Source organism: Streptopelia decaocto (genome assembly GCF_964273445.1).
Source record: "Streptopelia decaocto genome assembly, chromosome: Z".
NCBI classification, from domain to species: Eukaryota; Metazoa; Chordata; class Aves; order Columbiformes; family Columbidae; genus Streptopelia; species Streptopelia decaocto.
The window spans coordinates 22,571,756-22,590,976 of NC_138657.1; the positions used below are offsets into that span (position 1 = coordinate 22,571,756).

Sequence of the window (19,221 nt, forward strand, 5' to 3'; positions counted from 1 at the left end):
GAAGTCAAGCTTTTTAAAACTTTTTATAGAATAGAGACTCTCCTTCAAAGGCATTTTCAAATGGTTTTCCTCCTTCAGTATACTTTAGTTATATGAAATATAACTTGTTCGATTCCATTAGAATCAAGTTGTAAATGATGTCATTTAGTTAAAGGAATATTGACCTGTCTTTGTTCTGGAGAGGAGTTTGGCAAAACCCTTAGTTGTGTTTCTAGATGCTTGTGAACAGTTGCTTCACTTTCCCTCGAGAGTCAAGAGGAAATGTCTCATCTGTGCAATTTTAACTGTTTTTAGGACCAGAATAGAAACATATATTTGAGTTCCAAATAAGATTTAGTTATGTAAAAAATGTGGTTTTGTCCCCGCATTTCTCTTAGAAATGGCAGCCTTTGCAGTGCAATGTGAAAACCTCTGCTTTAAAAAGAAAACATAATTCCAGTTGGCAAGTTGCTGTGATTGTGTATTAATGTTCATGCATCTAGCATTCATGTTTTGGTAATGCAGTATGTAAATCTCATTCTATTAGCAAGTTTCCTGCATAATACAATAGCATCCTATTATAGATTCATCAGCTATGATATGAAATTCTCATCGCAGTCACTGACATTGGTATGAGGGTCAAATTGTTCATTTTTATGGGTAGCTGACTGCTTTCTCCAGTTGTGCAGAGTCTATCTGCATTGACATCCTCTCAAATTTATCTTCTTCATTCTTCTTCCTCTGTCTGCTCTTAGGTTTCTCCATGACCCAGTGTGTTTAGATGATTTAATCTGGGCCTCAAACACAGTGCCTAGAGTACTGGGAAATGCTTTACAGGACATGCCCTTCTGGGCTTGTGAAACCTGTGCAGTAACTCATAATCCCCATGACTCACAAAGACTCAAACCTGCTGGCTCTTAATTTGTTGGCATAGTTAGTGACCCTTAGTAGAGCACTGTTGCACGGCAGGCAGATATATGTCAGCTTACATCAGAAGGGTGGCATTTTGTCATACTCATGTATTCCCTGGTAGTGTACCAGGATATACTCCTGACAGACTCAGGATCACAGTAGGGAACGTTTGCCTCCTGTTTAAGTAGCAGAAAGGAAAACTTCACAATGAGGAGGTACAGAGTTTATTGGAGAGGGGTTGTTTGAAATTCTTTTGGAAACACTTTTTAGTTACCATGATTCATAGTCAAAGAATTATTTTGTGAAAACTGTATCGTACTAGTAAATATTGCTCAAGTCTTTTCACAGTAACGGATCAGACTTTTTTCGGCAGCCAGCCATTTAGAACACAATAGCTGAAAGATTAGTCAAAGCATGGGAGGGTAATAGCAGTATTACAGATATCTTTTTTTCTTTTGCACAAAGCACCCATACTACACAGTTATGCTATGAAGAAATCCTGTTCTTTGTTAATGACAGCTTTATTGAAGGCAAGCTTTCAGAATGAATATACTAGAAATCCTTTTAAAGTACCATCCATTAAACCATTAAAACACTCATTAAAACTGTTAGTACAGACTTGTTATTCATGAGTTATTGGTCTTTCACACTTCTGAAATGTGTCTGCCAATACCACTCTACTCTTTGTTTCAGAGTGGCTATTATGTCTGAGGAAATATAGATTAACTTTCTTTTGCCAAAACAGTGTTTTGTGGGAGGATGGTAAGGCCACAAAGTGGTTCAGATTGGTGAGAAAAACAGGAATGATTAAAGTTCAGTCCATTTGCCTGGTTTTGACATAATTTATGTTAACTATGTCTGCATGTGGGCCTAAATATTAATCACTGAATTACACCATCTGGCCATACATCATACAAAGAAGTGAATGGGGAATGTCATGTGCTGCTGTGATGAACATATCCTCATTTACTTCTACAAATAGATTACACAGAAAGCTGCTGTTTGATTTTTTTCTTGGTATTGAAAAGAAGCTTTAGATCACTTAAACAGTAAGGAATGAAAAGGGGAAGAAGAATACTGAACAGTTCAAGCTAAGCTGTAAATGTAAAGTATCAGCATAATCTATAAATTCACATTAACTGTAGGTATAATATAGAACTGAAGCTCTCATAATGGGTGAGAATCTACTTAGACCATAATTTTCTAAGTGTAACTCTATATGCAGAAATGCACCTTGAACTTTGTGTTTGCAAATAGTTGTAATTATGAATAGATAACCTATGTGTTTGGTTTTTTGCTTTGGTTTGGTTTTTTTAATATGTGTACGTCTGTTTTATTTTTTATAGGGTAAAGCCCAAGTCCTGCAGTCCGGGCTCAAAACTATCAGCATGTTAGTCAGTCAGTTTGTTCTGTTATTTTCTAGTTTTCTTGTCAAGTATGAAGAGAAACATATGTGACATCTTATATTGTGGAGTAATTTCCAGAATATTTGTGAACTGTAGCTAAAAACCTTAAAGATCAGGCAGAAAGTCTCTTTCAGTTACATGTCTAGAAAAACGCAGAGCAGTATTGCCCCATTCTGGGGCAGTGGGATGCAGCTGTCATGTTTACATATATGCCTCTCAAAAAACTCTGACTAGGTAGTCACAGATAGTGTAGATGTTTATTTTGAAATTACCGTGTTTATGTTCCAAATTAGTACTAGAGTTCTGAGCTAAACACATACTAACTACTTTCTAAAGTACTGAAAACTTGGCCTACAAGCACCATGTACAAGTTATTTACCTCCATTCACTGAAAAAAAGAAAAGAGGGGAGATTCTTACTGAGAAAAGTCATTATGTAAATTTGATTGCTTTTCAAGTCATATGATGTAGATGAATTTCTTGTCAGCTGATGAAGAGGTATATTACATGTCTTAAATTAAATATATCTGTATGAGACTTCTCTCTTGCCGGTGGTGATGGAAGCGTGTCCAATTTTTTTCCCCTCACTTCAGGTGAAATAAATAGCACTTAGCAGCAAAATCTGTGTTTTTAAATAAAGCAAGGCTTACCTGCTTAAAATTCTATGAGCCATCCATCTCAGAGGATGGGAAAACATTGCTGTGAATTTCACTATGTAGTCAAAAAAGTAATGTTTTGGTCAGAGAAGGACCAAACCCTAAAATTGGAAGGGTCAGGGTGCTATGTTTATGCAATAAGCACAGCACAGAAATGATGTCTACTTTCACAAGTGGCCTAATCATAGAATCATGGAATCCTAGAACAGTTTGGGTTGGAAGGGACCTCTGAAGGACATCTAGTCCAACCCCTCTTCAACTAGGTCAAGTGGCTCAGAGCCACGACAAGCCTGGCCCTGAATCTTTCCAGGGATGGGGCACCCACCACCTATCTGGGCAACCTGTGTCAGTGTTTCACCACCCTCATTGTAAAATGTTTCTTCCTCATTTGTAGCATGAATCTTTCCTTTTTTAGTTTAAAACTGTTAGCCCAAACCACAATTAAAATATTCATGGCCTTCATCATGCTCCCAAACAGTTCATTTCTTCCTCATTCCTCTAAAAAGTCCCATTTCATTTGCTTTTGAAGGAGGAGCTGCCACACACTCTGCCTCAACTACTGTAGTAAAGCAGTATGCAAAGGGTGGGCCAGAGCCCAAATCATCACACTCCTCTGCTCAGCAGATCTCAGCTAATTTATGCAGTGGAGCTCAGCCAGACCTAGTTCCAGAGAACTGTAATGAAAGGTAACAAAATTCAGGAAAATTAGCTGGCAACTGTTATGAAAGTTTATTTAGTCTAGGGTATTAGTAGATAGGATAAGGTAGTGGGACTTGGTTTCCTAATCAGAAATGCTGGAGTATTTGCAGGCCTCCCTTATGAGGGAGCCAGGCAAAATGTTTTTTTTATTTAGAATAATCTCAAGAAAGAAGCAAAGCCATTCTCTGGATGTTACATAAATAAATAGTATATGTAAAGATGCATAACAATGAAACAGATTTCTCACTGTCCAAGTAGTGATTATTAATCTAAGGAATAAATCCTAATAGATCACATTAATTATTTTCACACATGTTCATTGTCTGATAATACCTAGTCTAATATATTACAGGTCATATTTCATTTCCATTAATATAAAATGGACTCACAGCTGTTGCAACCCTGGGAGGAGCCAGCATAAGGAATGTAAAAGTAGTGGGTTGATGCTGTAGTGGCAGTATGGAGCTTCCAACTTGTGCTTTGTTGCTGATCTAGTCATTGAAGGGGAGCACAGTGTTGGAGAACTGCCCCATCAAGGCTTACCTATATCATTAGTTTTTATAATTTACAGCAGCCTGGCATAGGGAGCTGCTGATTGATACTAGGATTAGGCAAAGGACATGAGCCGCAAACCTGGCTTGCATATACGCATGGATGAAATTATTTTAAGGTCTCCAATGTTACAGAAAGGGAAAGTAAAACAATACATGATTAATCATGACTTCTTAGTATGAGATGACCTTTCATACAGCCACTACCATAGTGGGCATAAGCAAGTGTTACTTGTTACGTATTTTGTATTTACACAGTTGTATGTATACCTCAACCATAGAGGTAAAAGTAAGTGGTAGAGCCTGGAGTCTTCCTACTGATGAAGGGTGAAGGAATGTGCAACATGCTTCAGTACCTCTGTGGAACATGAAGGAAGCAGGAAATAAACAGTGATTCTAGGACCATATGTAGTTATATGTATAAATAAGAGATCATTAAAAATTTAAAGATGCCTGAAATGCTCTCTTATTTATGACTCAAGGAAATAAAAACCAAGTCTCTTTGTGCTGTCCCTGGATGATATGCTGTTTGTTCCCTGAGCAACATTGGTATCATGTGTTGGCCTGGCATCAAAGAGAAAGAAGAGAAACATTATATTTCTTCTGGAAGCAACATTATTTTTCTTCTGGAAAACTTCTTCAGGAGCATTCAGAGTTTATTTAGTAAAAAGGATACTGAATTGTTTCAACATGTACATTTAGTAATAGGGAAAGACTGTAATATTTGTTCTCCTTCATCCCAGTGTTTTTGAGATTTCTGACATTTTTTTCATTCTGTGTTATGCTAGAACCCCTGACTTGCCAAACTGATGGAAAAGATAAAAAGGTGGATACCATAAACTTGCTTTTCTGGAGAGAAAGTGTGGATTCGTGAAGTCCATGGTTTAAATTCCTGAAGGAAATTTCAGATGCATAAATACAAAAGGCTTTATGTAATATGTTACAATATGTTTCAAAGTAATAATTTCCTTCCAGAAGCAAAGTGTTTCCAGAGTAAACTATGAAAGCATGTGCTTTGTAATCATTATAAATAGAATAAGTGCATACTCCTTAGCTGAAAATTTCCTTTTCTTCTCCTTCTTTCTTGAAGTCTATCGATCCTGGTCAGCAGTTCACATGGGAACACTCTAACCTGGAAGTAAACAAACCAAAGAATAGATATGCGAATGTAATTGCATATGACCATTCTCGTGTTCTACTCTCAGCAATAGAAGGTAAGGAGACCTTTAAGCTTTAATTAATTAAATCCTAAAATCCAGTATAATCTTACCTCCTCATATCTTTGCATAGTTATATAAAGAAATGTTAAGTAAAGTACTTGTGGTAAATTCCTATAATGACAATCCTTTCCTGATGTTAATTCTCAGTAATTCATTATGAAAATGAACTAAAATTGACACAAGGTCACATATAGCAGTGGATGCATCAGATCCCTGTGTATACTCCAGTGTGTTATCTAAAGTAAAGAATATTGAGAACTCTCTGTTAAAACTTCCATTTTTATATTTTCCATTTGCAATCTGAATATTAAATGAGTATTTAAACAAATGCCCACACGCAGACGTTGCTGGAACTTCAGTATTTCACTGCCAAAAGTTCAACAGAGAGGTGTGACAAGAGCTCTTAATTATATGTTTCTTTGTCAAAAAGCTTTCCAAAAACTTGAGCATTTTAGAGTTTTAACTTAAGCAGATTGTCCAAGTGGTCAGCCCTGGGTATTGTATCTCTTTTACAAAGTGCTAAAGCAATGTGAAGCACTGGTTGTGGCAAAGAGGATTTCTTTTCTTACCAGTTTTATATTACCATTAACCTGCTTCCTGAGATGAAGACCCGTTTTTAGTTTATTCTGTATTTTTGAGTCAGGGATGAGTGATTGTCAGAATATAGTTGGTTATATATTTAATTGAAACAAATTAAATGAAAATAAAATTTACCATTAGTAACTCTGACAGCGCTTGCATATGATACGTAGAATGTGGAAAACTGTATTCAAGGTCATAGTTATTTCAGTCCTAACATAATACAAGTTAAACTACAAGATGTTTTAATTTACAGTTATAAACAGCTTCTTTTACTGGGCTACTCCAGACCTGAAGACACTGAATACAGTAGGGACAATATTTGTTGGTGTAATCCATTTTAATATTAGCTGTTTTGTGAAGACAAAGTCAATCCCACTGATTGAAGTTTAGATTTTCACTTTTTTATTGCAGCTGCATGCCATGGGCTTTGATAACACAGATAAGAGCTTCTCAAATGTATCATAAAATTTAAATTATTTCCTTGAAAAATTTGCATATGGTAATCTGCTTATGTTTGTTCCACCTCAGAGGCTCATATAGCAGTTCTGACAAGATTTTTGTAACATCACTTAGAATTTTTCACTTTGCCTTGTAGAAGAATATAGCTGCATAGAAACCTGCCACTACCTGGTAGAACTACCTGTCTCAACAGTGAAGGGAGGATTTTGTAATTAGCATTATATTTGACATAATTCAAGAAGAAGATCCCTTTCTGTGTCACTGGTCCAGACAAAACACATGGTCAGGAAAGGCCAGAAACAGCAATTAGATAGCCATTCTGAGTTGTTACATAAAGCTATTTGGAAGGAAATGTTTAACTGAGAAATGAGTCTGCGTGACAGAAGACTCAAGATTTTCACAAGATTTTGTTTGGAAAAAAAACTGTGGAATGGGAGGAAGAAGGACAGGGAAAAAAAAATCTAATTGTAAATAAATTTATTTGTTAACTTATAAGTTAGACATCATGGCTTAGAAAGTTCTGCCAGGTTCCCCTTCATGTAAATGACCCATGAAATAAGATTTGCATATCCAGAGAATGGAAGAAAACTTAAGAGGCACAACAGAAAATGTTAGTCAAAATAATTAAAAATCTCAAATTTCACAGTACATGAGACTACTTTTAAAAATAATAAATAGTAAAAATATGAAAAAAAACTACATTATCTCTGTAGGAAAGGACTGAGTATTTAAAGGAGCAGGGACAATATACAGTTACACTGTAATTCTTGATTCCTTTTTTTAAGGTAGAAGTACCATGACAAGACTAAAATTTCTAATAGTCAGTGACCCTAAACAAATCAAAATATATAGCCCTTTGAAATACCAGTGTTTCATGTAAAACCACAAATGGAATTTTGACCCATTGGGTGATTTGCATAATTTTAAGTATTTTTTTTTCTTCATTTTATGGTGAAAAAAGCAACATAAATCAAATATTAAATGCCTTTTTATGCTATGATAATTTGTCTTGAAAACAGTAATAAATCAGTATTTAGTTACCCTTTTATTTTTTTTCCCCTGGGATTTTACATGATTGTGTTTCTGAAATTTCTTGCGTGCACCTTCATAAGTGTAATACTTAGCCTTTGGTAATAAGTGTTTCTCTTTCAAGTTTTAAGTAAATACTCTTCCGATGAAAACATGCAGTCTGCCTAGCATTTTAATTAGCGGAGAACTGTTTGTTTTTATGCTACCAGGGAAATCATTACTTTGAATATTGTTTTTTAAAAAAACTTCTCCTTTACCTATGCTACTATACAAGTTGATCAGGATCTTAATTTGAACTACATTATATTTCTTTAGAACTATGTGGAGAATATTCGGTTGGATTTTACATATAGGCTTTTTCTGCAATTGTTTGGTAGCCTTAAGAAGACTGTTATCCGTGAGATTTTAATAATACCTGTGCTCTTTCTAAGATTAAAAACTCCAGCCTGAACCTAGATGCTTGTTCCCTATTTAAGAGCAAATATATATGTACAAGAAACTAACCATCTGCCAAACTAATCCTGCACTGATGGACACTTAGCTTCTTGACAGTGTTGCACAAACGTGGAATGCTGTAATTGCTACTCTAGGAAGTGGCGTGAAGCTGTTTTTTTCAGTTACCCATCTGACTAGCCCGTAGGAAGCACTTCCTAGAAATTTCTAAGAAGTATAGAGTAGAGATTTGAAATTACTTCTTTCCACCCGTTGATAATGTCAAGTTGTTAAAAAATGCATTAGCCCTGAAACACAAAGCTTAGTAACACTCTTGAAGTGTTTATTCTGGTACCTTTTATAACTCTTGTTACACATGTTCAGACCTGGTTGTGAATCCCCATTGCATTCTTGCCCTCTGTAATTGTATGTAGCATGGAGTTTCACAATGTAATTGTTCACTTTGCAATAGATATTTTTATGTTATTAAACTCATCACTGTTTTAGTCTTATTACATTAGATGTCCCTTTGGAAGGAAAACTAGTATCACAGTATCACAGTATGTTTGGGATTGGAAGGGACCTCAAAAGATCATCTAGTCCAATCCCCCTGCTGGAGCAGGAACGCCTAGGTGAGGTCGCACAGGAACATGTCCAGGTGGGTTTTGAATGTCTCCAGAGAAGGAGACTCCACAGCTTCCCTGGGCAGCCTGTTCCAGTGCTCTGTCACCCTTACTGAGAAGAAGTGGTAATTAGAATTTCCACCTAAAAGAAATGTTCCCACATTTTTGAAATCTCATCACTCATGTTTGTGCTGTCTTTGGATGTGTCTGAGAGGGACACTTGGAATCTTACAGTATAATGAAAGAATGTTATAATGTACTGAAGTTTATTGTATTCATCTAAATGGATTTGAGGGCAGAATTTGCTGATTAAAAGAGAAATCGATCAAGGTAAACCAGACAGGTCTGTGATCTTAAGCTCCAACACTCAGAAAAAAATAATTAAACATTCTGCATTTTCAAGTTTTGTCAGTCATTTCAGGAGTCATCCAGGACTAAAAGTCTGCCATATGTAGCATGGATTTGCATAATGCTAGTGATTAAAAAAAAGAAATCTATCATATTTCAGGAGTGCAATTTTTCTTTGATGGGAAATTTAGTGGCTTTAAAATGCTGCTAAAGCTAGAAGTCTCTGTAATATAAATGGTCAGGAAAGAAAAAGGCAAGCAACTATTAATGTTCTTATTTATCTAATTGCCAGTTATCGGTAAATTATCATCCAGTGTGTAGGCTATCGTCTTTAGATTTATAAAGTATTCTGGTTAATTTAAATTCTTGAACTGAACAGCCATGGACTCTTCAAATTATTTGTGCTCTCTCACATTGCATTTGTGTTTCATTCTGCTAACAGTATATAACTACAGACTTAGAGTAATTGTATGCCCCTCCCCCTGCAAGCCTTGAGTGCCTTAAAATCACAGAAGTATTTCAATGATGAGGTAGAGGAAAGATCAGTGAAGCAGACTTCATGGTGTTGAAGTCGCTGTGAAGCAGAATTCATAGAGTAGACTTCATACTGGCAATCTCAACAACAATGCCAAGACAAGTTGTAGGGGTATAACAATTTTGGCCTATGGATTTACTCGTGCTATCATGGCCAGTATGCTGGCATAATGCTGTTATCTGTGTCTCTGAGGAAGTGCACTGAACAATTAATTTACTTTCATTCTGTACCCTTTCTTAAAACTAGCCAGCTTTTAAAACAAAACAAATCCATGCTTTCTTCCTTTTACTTAACAGAACTCATCCTGTTTCCCAACCTGTTTTTCTGCTTCTCATCTTTCAAATTTATCATCTTGCCAGCAGGTCTTCCACAGCTCCTAGTTCTTAGTTTCCATCCCTATATTTCACCTTTTTTGGATTTTTGTTGCCTTTTTTTGTTTCCTTTCAAATATTTGTCTTCTGTCCTCTACACAGTTCCTTTTTTGTCCTGCTTAATTCTGCGTCTTCTGCCTGCCCCCTTTTTGACATTGCCTTCCTTCCATAATTCTTTATAAATCAACATTTTACTGTGAGACTCTATATCTTTCATTCTTTCCCTTTTCACCCGACTCTCCTACCCCTAACAGTCCATCCACAATCCATCAATCTATAAGTTTTCTTTTTCTGTCATTTATTTTTCTTCCCTTGCTTTCTTAGGCCGTTATGTAGTGAATTTTCCTGTCTTTGTAAAAAGCCTTCATTTTACCAGCATTCATTACTACAAATAACTTCGTTTGTCTTGTTCTGCTTCATTTTTCAGTGAGTTCTTGCAGTACAGATTTGTGCTCCAGTTTGTGTCCTTAACTATGTAGATTTTATGTTATAAAAAACTTCCACATAAACAGCTGTCATTGGCAACTAGTAGCTGCCTTAGTTCATTTTGCTCTGACATGGTTCAAAACATCAGTCATTGATTTAAATCCAATAGTACAGCTTCCTCAGCATTTTGAGTTCATCATTACATGTTTCCAACTTGTTTACAAGCATGACAGAATTTAATCCTATTACCTCACACTTTTTATGACTAACAGCACATCTCTTAGGTCTGCAGCGCAGAAACAAAGGATTGTGGTTTAATTTGTTTTAAATAGAAAGATTGTTCAGTACTTACTCTTTGTAAAGGCTTGAAATAATTTCATGATTTGATTTCAGTTTGTGAATAAAATGTGAAGTCTAATTAAAGCTGTTTAAGATTATAACTGTCTTCGGGAAATCAAGTGAGTAATTCTGTGGTCTATGTTATTAGCCTAGTGGATCCAAGTGTATGTTGCAGCAAGCTGTGCTGTCATCTCAGTTCATGAGTACAATCTCAGCATAACCGGGATTTTTTTTTTTAATCTTTTGCACTTTAATTGTGGCATTGACTAATTTTGTTTCATTACTTATTCACTCTTATTCTGTAAAAGCTGGACTGTTTTTTTCTCTTATTTGAAAATGGGATGTCTTTTATGCTCAACTACTGATCTGATTCTTTGCTCATTGTGCCCATTTCCTCTCTGCCAGAATAAGGAGATTGCAGACTTTGTTCATTCATCACCATAGTTGAAAAGGCTACTAGAAAATAGTTATGGTGGTATTACGATCTGGTAGCTTAGTCTTTAGCTGACTTTTTGTGCAGAAACTGTGTTTCTACCCTCATGGAACCTTTAAAAGCCAGGTTATACTGCATGGGTTACCCTAAATTTACATTTCAGGTATGCCATCCTAAGTCTGCATTAAACCTGACTGATACACATAGGCTTAGTTAAAGTTCATATCAGTATTACTGAAGGCAGAATTTTGTTGCTTTGTCCCCTTCTTGACCCATATTTTTACAGAACAACTGACCTCTTTTAACTATTAAGCCCAAATTTAAGTAATGATGGCAATTGTTGCTGTGCTTGTGGGTATGTTGCCTTCAAGCTATGGCAGCGAACAAAGGTTTGCAGATTTCATTGTAGTGCAGTCAAACTAGTTGTCATTTGATTGGTTTTGCGCTATTAGACTTGACAGAAAATTGTTCAGTTTTCTCAGCTCAGAATGAAGTTATGGCCAGGAAAGTCATCGCAGAGAGTGACATTTTAATAGTTAGATTTATTTGCCTTTGATAATTTTTTATGCTTGGTCAGTGTAGATATTTGCAGATGCTCAGGTTTTGCGTATGTTATTTTTAAACTGCACACACTTCATTAGGCCTCTTATGATAAGGCAGTTTCCTTAGAGGTCTTTTATGCATTGTGGGAACATAGCTTATGAAGCAAAAACTGGTGTGGCAAAGTGGGAGGTAGAAAGTGAGAGTGGGAAAATGATATTACAGAATACAAAAGGATTTTGGAACAGAATGCGAAACTGAGGTCATGCATGAAAGCAGTAATGAAAAGATACTCAGTGTGAGAAGTGAGTGCGACACTTGAAGGGACTATGAGAATAGATGAAGAACAACGAAAACACCTAATGGATACTGTGGGTGAGTGAGACAATGGAACTAGCATTGTGAATCCTATTGTTCTGTTGATCTCAATAGCGATACAACCCTATAGAGTACTGTATTCTGTTAGAGATAAACCCTTGATAAAAATCTTCTCGCAGTGCAAAATGTTGGACCGCTATCTAGTCTTTTGCGAAGCTGCATTAGTTAAGTCACTAACAGTAGCTCAGGTCCTGTGGAAAATGGACTTTCCTGTCCATGTCGCAGCCACATCCTTTCATGTACCATGAGGCTGAGTTGCCTTGTAAAAGGATTTTCTTGGCTGAAGAACATACAGGATTTTTTTATGTTCTCTTGACAAAAGGCCAGTAGAGAAATAGAGTGGAAATTTCCCTTTAACCTCGCTGGGAATAAATCCTCTTTGCAGATATCAGTAATAGTTAATTATTTCTTGATTGCCTCTGTGATCAAGGAAGGTATAATCTAGGAACTAGGTTTTCTTCATTTTAGTTTAAAGAATTAGAGTTTATTTAATTTAGAAGTTATTTATTTAATATTAGTTATGGATAAATTTCATACAAGTTAGTAAGCAGAAAGAATACTTCCAATTTTAGACATTATGGGTTTTTTTATGTCAGGTGCTAGGATTGGCTTCCAAGATTTGTAAGATCATTCTGTAGTGCACAGTTTGCAGTACTTCTCATATTTAATTTTCACGCTGAGTTTGTGCAGAGGACAGCTTTCCCAGAAGATCATTTAACCGCTTTACAAAGTGTTGTTTTTCTTTTTCATTTTTTACCTCAGGCTTTTATTTATAACATATGCTTCAAAGTTTGATATCAGGCATCATAATATATTTCTAATTTATGCGGAAAACATTTCATACCAGCTTTCTTAGTTCCTTTGGTAATAATACCCAGTTGGTGTAGATTTCTTCTGTTGGCTTCATTTTTCTTTCTCATCTGTTTTGTCCAAAAACATTTTATTATCTTGATAAAGGAAGAAAATACGGCATTGTGCATAGCAATTGTATTTTCTAAGTCATTAATTCCAATATCCACAACAAGAAGTGACATGTAAAAGAGTTTCAAGTCTATAAGAGTGATGTTTTTGAACTCTAATTTCTGCCTTTCATGGAGGGAAATCATGTTTTTCAGCTATAGACTATGCAGGTTTTAAAGATTTTTTTATTTTGTTCTGTTTTTCTCCCAGAAGAGACTTCCAATCAGTTCTAATTGTAGTCAGCCAATCTTCCTGTGTCTATCCATGCATCTTGCCTGAGGAGTGCCATTTGCTGCTTCTCTTGTGCCCTGAAGTTACAAACTCTTTCCTTCCCTTAAATATTGTCAGATTTTTCCTTTAATTGTACAGAAAGTCAAATCAAATTAAAATTTCTATTTAAATATAATTTGAACATACAGAAGAAGAAAATCTATTACGCTTTCTTGGGCATAAAGGCAAAATTTTGTACCAGACTACAGCTGCAGTAACCCATAATCTGAATAATTTCAAGACTATGTTGGGTCTTAATTAGTGTCACAGTTGATCAGTGGGTTTGTTCATTACTAAGTAGTGGAATGAAACACTAAGCTTATGAGTAGAGAAGCTCTTGAAATTGTGGTTAAAAACAAATGAAGTGTTAAAGATATACCTCTACCTTCTATTCAAATACATATTATTTTGGAACATATCTTCAAATCTATGTCACTGATTGTCAGGAAAGACAGGAATATGCATGCAGGACATGATTCCTGGTTTGAGATCACCAGCAGGAAATAGCACATCGGAGCAGATTTGGAGGCTCTATTTCTGAGAGAAAGCTCGAGAAACATTTATTTATATTTATTTGATAATTTATTGCGCTTCATGGCCAAAGAAATAAAACTCTGTTGCTCTGTGGAGTGAAAATAGTCACAGTTTTGAATAAGCCAGGGAGCTTGTATCACCTTGACTGTCTTGTGAAACAGTTTCTGGAACCTGCACCGTATCCTGGGTTTATAGACTTGTGTAAACATAAATAATTCATTTCTATTCCAAGAAGAATTAACTTCTGTTAATTACTTTAACAAACTTATTGTATCACTTTATTATGATGCACAGTTCTGTATTTCAGCTAGCTGTTCTGGGGAACACGCCATGTTCAACAGCCCAGTAATGTTGGAAACACTGCTTTGCCATCCTACCAGCACTGAGATCTCACATGAGTATCTTTTCTTCCTCAAGTCATCAATTAAAAAAAACACCAGTGACATCAAAACTGGTGCCTGCCATGCTTTGTCTTCTAACATGTACATAGTCTGAGTTAAAAGCTGGACACTGCACTGCTGAATCCACAAGGGACAGGACTGACACCTGTATGTCTATATTCACCCCTTTCTGTGAGTGTGGCTACCATCGCAATCTTCACTACAGCCAAAACTCCCCGTCGACCTTGTCAGGCAGCATGTCATGGTCCAGCTCTCAGTACAGACATGGCACTGCACAGCCTCAGTTGAACTGTTTCCAGTTAGGAGTTGGCTCACTTCCATGTGGCTCAAAGCATGGGCATCTGTCTGGTAGACACACCCAAAGTCCCTTTCTACATTTTGTCCAAAATTCCTAAGCCTTGAACAATTAACAGTGTAGGTCTTGAACTCTGCCTTCTTTTCATGTGTTAAATTTTTATTCAGACTTGCAGAGGTTTTTACTTCAGGTACATACAATGTAGCAGATTCCACTGTTTCTTAAACCTGACTTACATGTGTTATGTTAAAATAAAGCTCATAGTTAGCTTTCCATTAAATGGAATAAATGAATGTAACAGTATTATCAACAGCCTGACATCCCTCTTTCTATATTTAGAAGAAATGCAGTGAGCTCAATGAGAGTGTTAAATGAAGCCTACCCAGGGCACCTAATGGGGAGGCTAGCCTGTCTGATCCAGGCAGAGGTTGCCTTGTTGGTGAGTGACTGCAGGCAGTGTCGGACCAGCTTTTAAATGTGGCTGTTTCCACTCCCAGGTCTCTCCATCTGCTACAGATTTTCAGGCTTCTCTTATACTTCCTTATGACACTGAGTCCTTTGTTTCAAAAGGATGGTAGTTCCCAGACAGGCCATCATACCCCCTCGGCTCCACAAACAGCATAAACTCACTTGCATATACCCATGTACGACTTGACATGGAGTAAGTGAAGATTCACTGGTCCAGCTGTGCCGCAGCATTATTTGGTTTTGTACAATAGGACAGAACAAAAGTGCTGCCCTATGTTTTCACTCTTCTCTCTTTGCAGGCATACCAGGCAGTGACTATATCAATGCCAACTACATAGATGGATACAGAAAGCAGAATGCTTATATAGCAACACAGGGAGCATTGACAGAAACCTTTGGTGACTTCTGGAGAATGATGTGGGAGCAACGAGGTGCTACTGTTGTCATGATGACAAAACTAGAGGAGAGGTCCAGGGTAAGGAAAGTGTATCGTATGCAGCAAAATACAATGTTAATAATAATGTACTCGGGTAATCGTTTATATAAGATTTTTGTTTCTTTCATGTATGCTTGTCTGCCTTCTGTATATGCATAACTGATTTTTTTAGGTTTCCAACAGTTAAAAATGCCCATACTGTGAAAAACACTTATACAGGAAACATTAGTTCCTCTGTGAAATAACCAAGTCACACCAGTTATTTTGTAGGGTTTTTTATACTCTGAAAGACTTTCAATCTCTTGATCCACAGTGATTTTTTTTTTCTGTTTCTGTCATACTGGAAATATTAGAATTGAAAGTGTTACTTCCTTTGTAGTGTCAAGAATATGATTGTAACATACTGTCATGAGGAAGTTAATGTATGTCAGTAGAATTCAATTTTTGGTTTATATGGTATAGATTAAACATTATTTAAGGTAAGTGAAGATCTGGATTTGCCCATGCTCATGCTAAGCGCTTGCTTAGTCCTAATAAAACTCTACAACAGCACATACAGTAATAGAATATAAAATTATCTGTGATATTTCAAATTCATTTTTACAGGGCAAAGTAAAATTAGTAAAGTACTAAAACATCAGAGTTGTATTCTAATAATAGAACTGGTTAATATGTGCTGTATGTGAAGGGAAATCAAAACTAGTAATACTCTTGTGTTATATAATAAGGAAAGTGATGGAAAGAGCAGTAACAGACCACTGTGTGTTGCACGAAGATTTACTTCAGGTCTGTATTTGATGGCGGTCATCAGTTCTGGTGGTGGATGTTATTGAGGGGATAGGGAGTGAAAGAAAAAAAAATAAGAAAAAAAAGGAGAATGATGGTAAGAAAAAGAAAAGGGAAAAACCCTTCTCAGTTGCCAATCAGAAAAAGAAGTGTGTCCAGCTCTCAGCACCCTCTCCAATAGAACAGGTGGTTCCCCCGTCATAGTTTTCCCACAATAAGCCTGTATTTTGTGTCAAGAGACACTGACTTCTCATGGGTTTTTCCTGCTTCTGATGCTGTTATTGTTTATGGGGGCACACCTTGGCTGGGGAAAGTGCGACATGGCTAGTTCATCACTGACCTTTCTGCAAATTCAGTAGTGAGTCCTGTACTGTAAACCAGAAGCTACAATCACATGTAGAAATTGGGGAAAGGGGAGAAGGGAGGGATGATTCCAGCATCAGTGGCAATCACTTGCCCTTGGAATGTGCCATAGCAATAGCGTCACAACAAAAATTCTGCCACAGGTGTTCTGGGGTACACTGTCCTGGGAGTTTGTATGAAGGGGAAGGGAGCTGCAGGGGGAAGGCAGTCTGCAAGATTGCAGGTGGAAGGCCTTAGCAATACAAAACACTGAGGTATCTAAGGTGCTGTGCAATATATGTTAAAAGTACCATAAATACAGAGGATCAAGAACAGTTCAGAAAGAAAGAAAGAGACTGTGACAGAGGAGAAGAGGTTTATAATCCCGAAAAGCTTTAAATCAGTAAAAACTATCTTATGTGAGTAGCTGGATAATAGTTGATATTTCAGTAACTCGTGGATCAGCTCAATTTCAAAATGAAAATATTTTTGCTTGTGTAAGCTTCAAACAGAGCGGAATGCACTGTAAAGCATAATACTGTACTGTGCTGGCATTGAAGTTTTTCTCACATGTTTGTATACATATAATTGCAATGATTACATAACTTCTTGAACCTGTTGAAAACAGTTATTCCTTTCTGGAGGCTTATCAAAGTATATATATGTGTGTATTTATACTTTTACCATTTTATCACTTTTTTAAAACAGAGTAGGTTTTTTGCAGTTCAAGCAGTGTATAGCATTCTGATTGTAGAATCACTTTCTGCATGTAAATTCAGCCTACATCAACACCACTGCCTCTATATACCTGATGGCAATTAGTACACAGCAGAAGGTAATTTTATCAGAAATTTTAATTTTATCTGGTGTCTACCAGCCTTGTTTAGTCTAGGCACTGACTGTTGTTTGGAATTAAGAAAATTAAATTTTGGGCATTTCTTAACTAATTGCTTCTTATATAATAAAATTGCTGCTAAATAGCATCAGTACTAAGAAAAAATCCGACCCTAATAAGCACGCCGTTGCAGGTGGTGTACTTAAATGCTTGTGTGTTTATCTTAATACTTCAGGCCACAGACTATGAAGCCACTGTCTATGAAGATATTTTGATGTAACTAAATGAAATTCTACTCATGCTCTCCAATAATTACCTAGCAGGGTTTAAAGCTAACTCTTACCTTTGCTGACTGCACCCTAAAAAAACACCGATCAGAACAGCAATCACCTCCAGAAGTGATTAGCATTCAGCAGCAATGCCTTCCCTGATTGTAATGAGAGACCAGACAATCTAGTCAATGGATTGTCTGTGCTTATGTTTACATACATTTTGTGCATAATTCAGCTCATTCTGTGTTCATGGGTCCAGTGAGTTTGATGCTCATAGTACCTATCCAGTATATAGTTGAGCTCCAATCTTAGAGTCTGTGACTGTGGTTATAGCATACCAGTTACCTCTTCTAGTACAGTAGCTACATGTAATGCAATTAATGGTATTGATGGTGAGGCAGCAGTGGGAATTGTGTGTGAAAAGAATATGATGGCAACATTTCATTGTTATTTTTTCTCATGCTTTCATTTTTTATATAGCACATCCTTCTAGCAAGAGACCAAGTCAAATTTCAAACATGAAATACAAACACTGTTACATACCATTAGAGATTAAGATCTTCACTAATTTTGTTTCTCCTTTTCCTTTGATTCCTCTTTGATTGCTTTTGTGTCTTGGCAGCCTGATCATTATTCTTGCTGCAAGGCAAAATCTTTTCTCTCTGGGACTTAATCTACTTTCCATCTCTATGTCGTCATTTCTGTTTAGCTTGCTTTTTTCATTGTGTAGTCCTGCAGCTTGATATCAGCCTTTTAACCTGGACTGCATAGATAAAAATGGGGATTTTAATTGCATCTGCAGAAACAAAGTTGGTTCATTAGCATGTGTTAGATGTCTGAGTAAATCCAGCTTTGCAAACGTACATATTTTACAGCTGAGTACATCAAATGAAGATGTTACATTGAATTCATTATTCATTTGTTTGCCTAAAAGGAAGCTGCAGGAAAAAAGAAGGTCTTTCACTTATAACCTTTCACACTTTGTTGGTTTTGTATGAAATGTCATCACCTGAATCTCAGTTGACCTAAACCAGACTAGAGAGAGAAAGTCGGTCCCATCATTCAGTTACCATGCACATAATTTGTATAAAAAAAGATTATATACACTGTCAGTGCATGGAACAGTCTTGGTAACATATTTTTCACACACATGAGTTTAATCTAAATGAAATAGAAGAATGATATTGAAGGTTGCAAACTAGAGACAAATAAAAGCAGTTACGTGTTACATCAAGGAAAGCTGTAAAGCATGTAACGCATTAATGTGTGATACCTCTCTTCCATACTCCTCTGTCTTCTACTCCTCCCACAGCAGTGCAGATTTTCTTTTTCTTTCTTTTTTTTTTTTTCCTGGTCCTCCAAATTAATTGAGTGTTCTGAGAAGTCGTGTGCTGTAGTGAGTGATGTGGATGACCAGATGAAGACAGAGAATCTCACTTTATAGGAAAAATTAGTGTTGCCTCATACAGGAAACAGGAAAATTCCTGCCTCCTACTTCAGGGTAGAATATTGTTGTGGATCATCCACATGAAAAAATTATTAAATCCCCTCCTTCCTTGCTATATAATTCTTTATTTTGAATACATTTACTATGTTGTTTTGGAACTGATAGAAAATACTTACCTCCCTCCTTAATCTCATTGGCAGTGTTTTCTGTGTTGAGAAAATTGCTAAATGTTGAGTCTAAGCTATATAACAGGATAAT

The 19,221-nt window shown here is 36.4% G+C and overlaps 1 protein-coding gene across 1 annotated transcript in view; it reads left to right on the top strand.

Moving 5' to 3' along the window:
- PTPRD (protein tyrosine phosphatase receptor type D) overlaps window positions 1–19,221 on the top strand; it is a 355,891-nt gene that overhangs the window by 291,458 nt on the left and 45,212 nt on the right. The window contains exons 23-24 of the mRNA XM_082074403.1: window positions 5,293–5,416; window positions 15,145–15,320. Coding sequence (XP_081930529.1) covers window positions 5,293–5,416; window positions 15,145–15,320 — 300 coding nt within the window. The remainder of the gene's footprint in view (window positions 1–5,292; window positions 5,417–15,144; window positions 15,321–19,221) is intronic.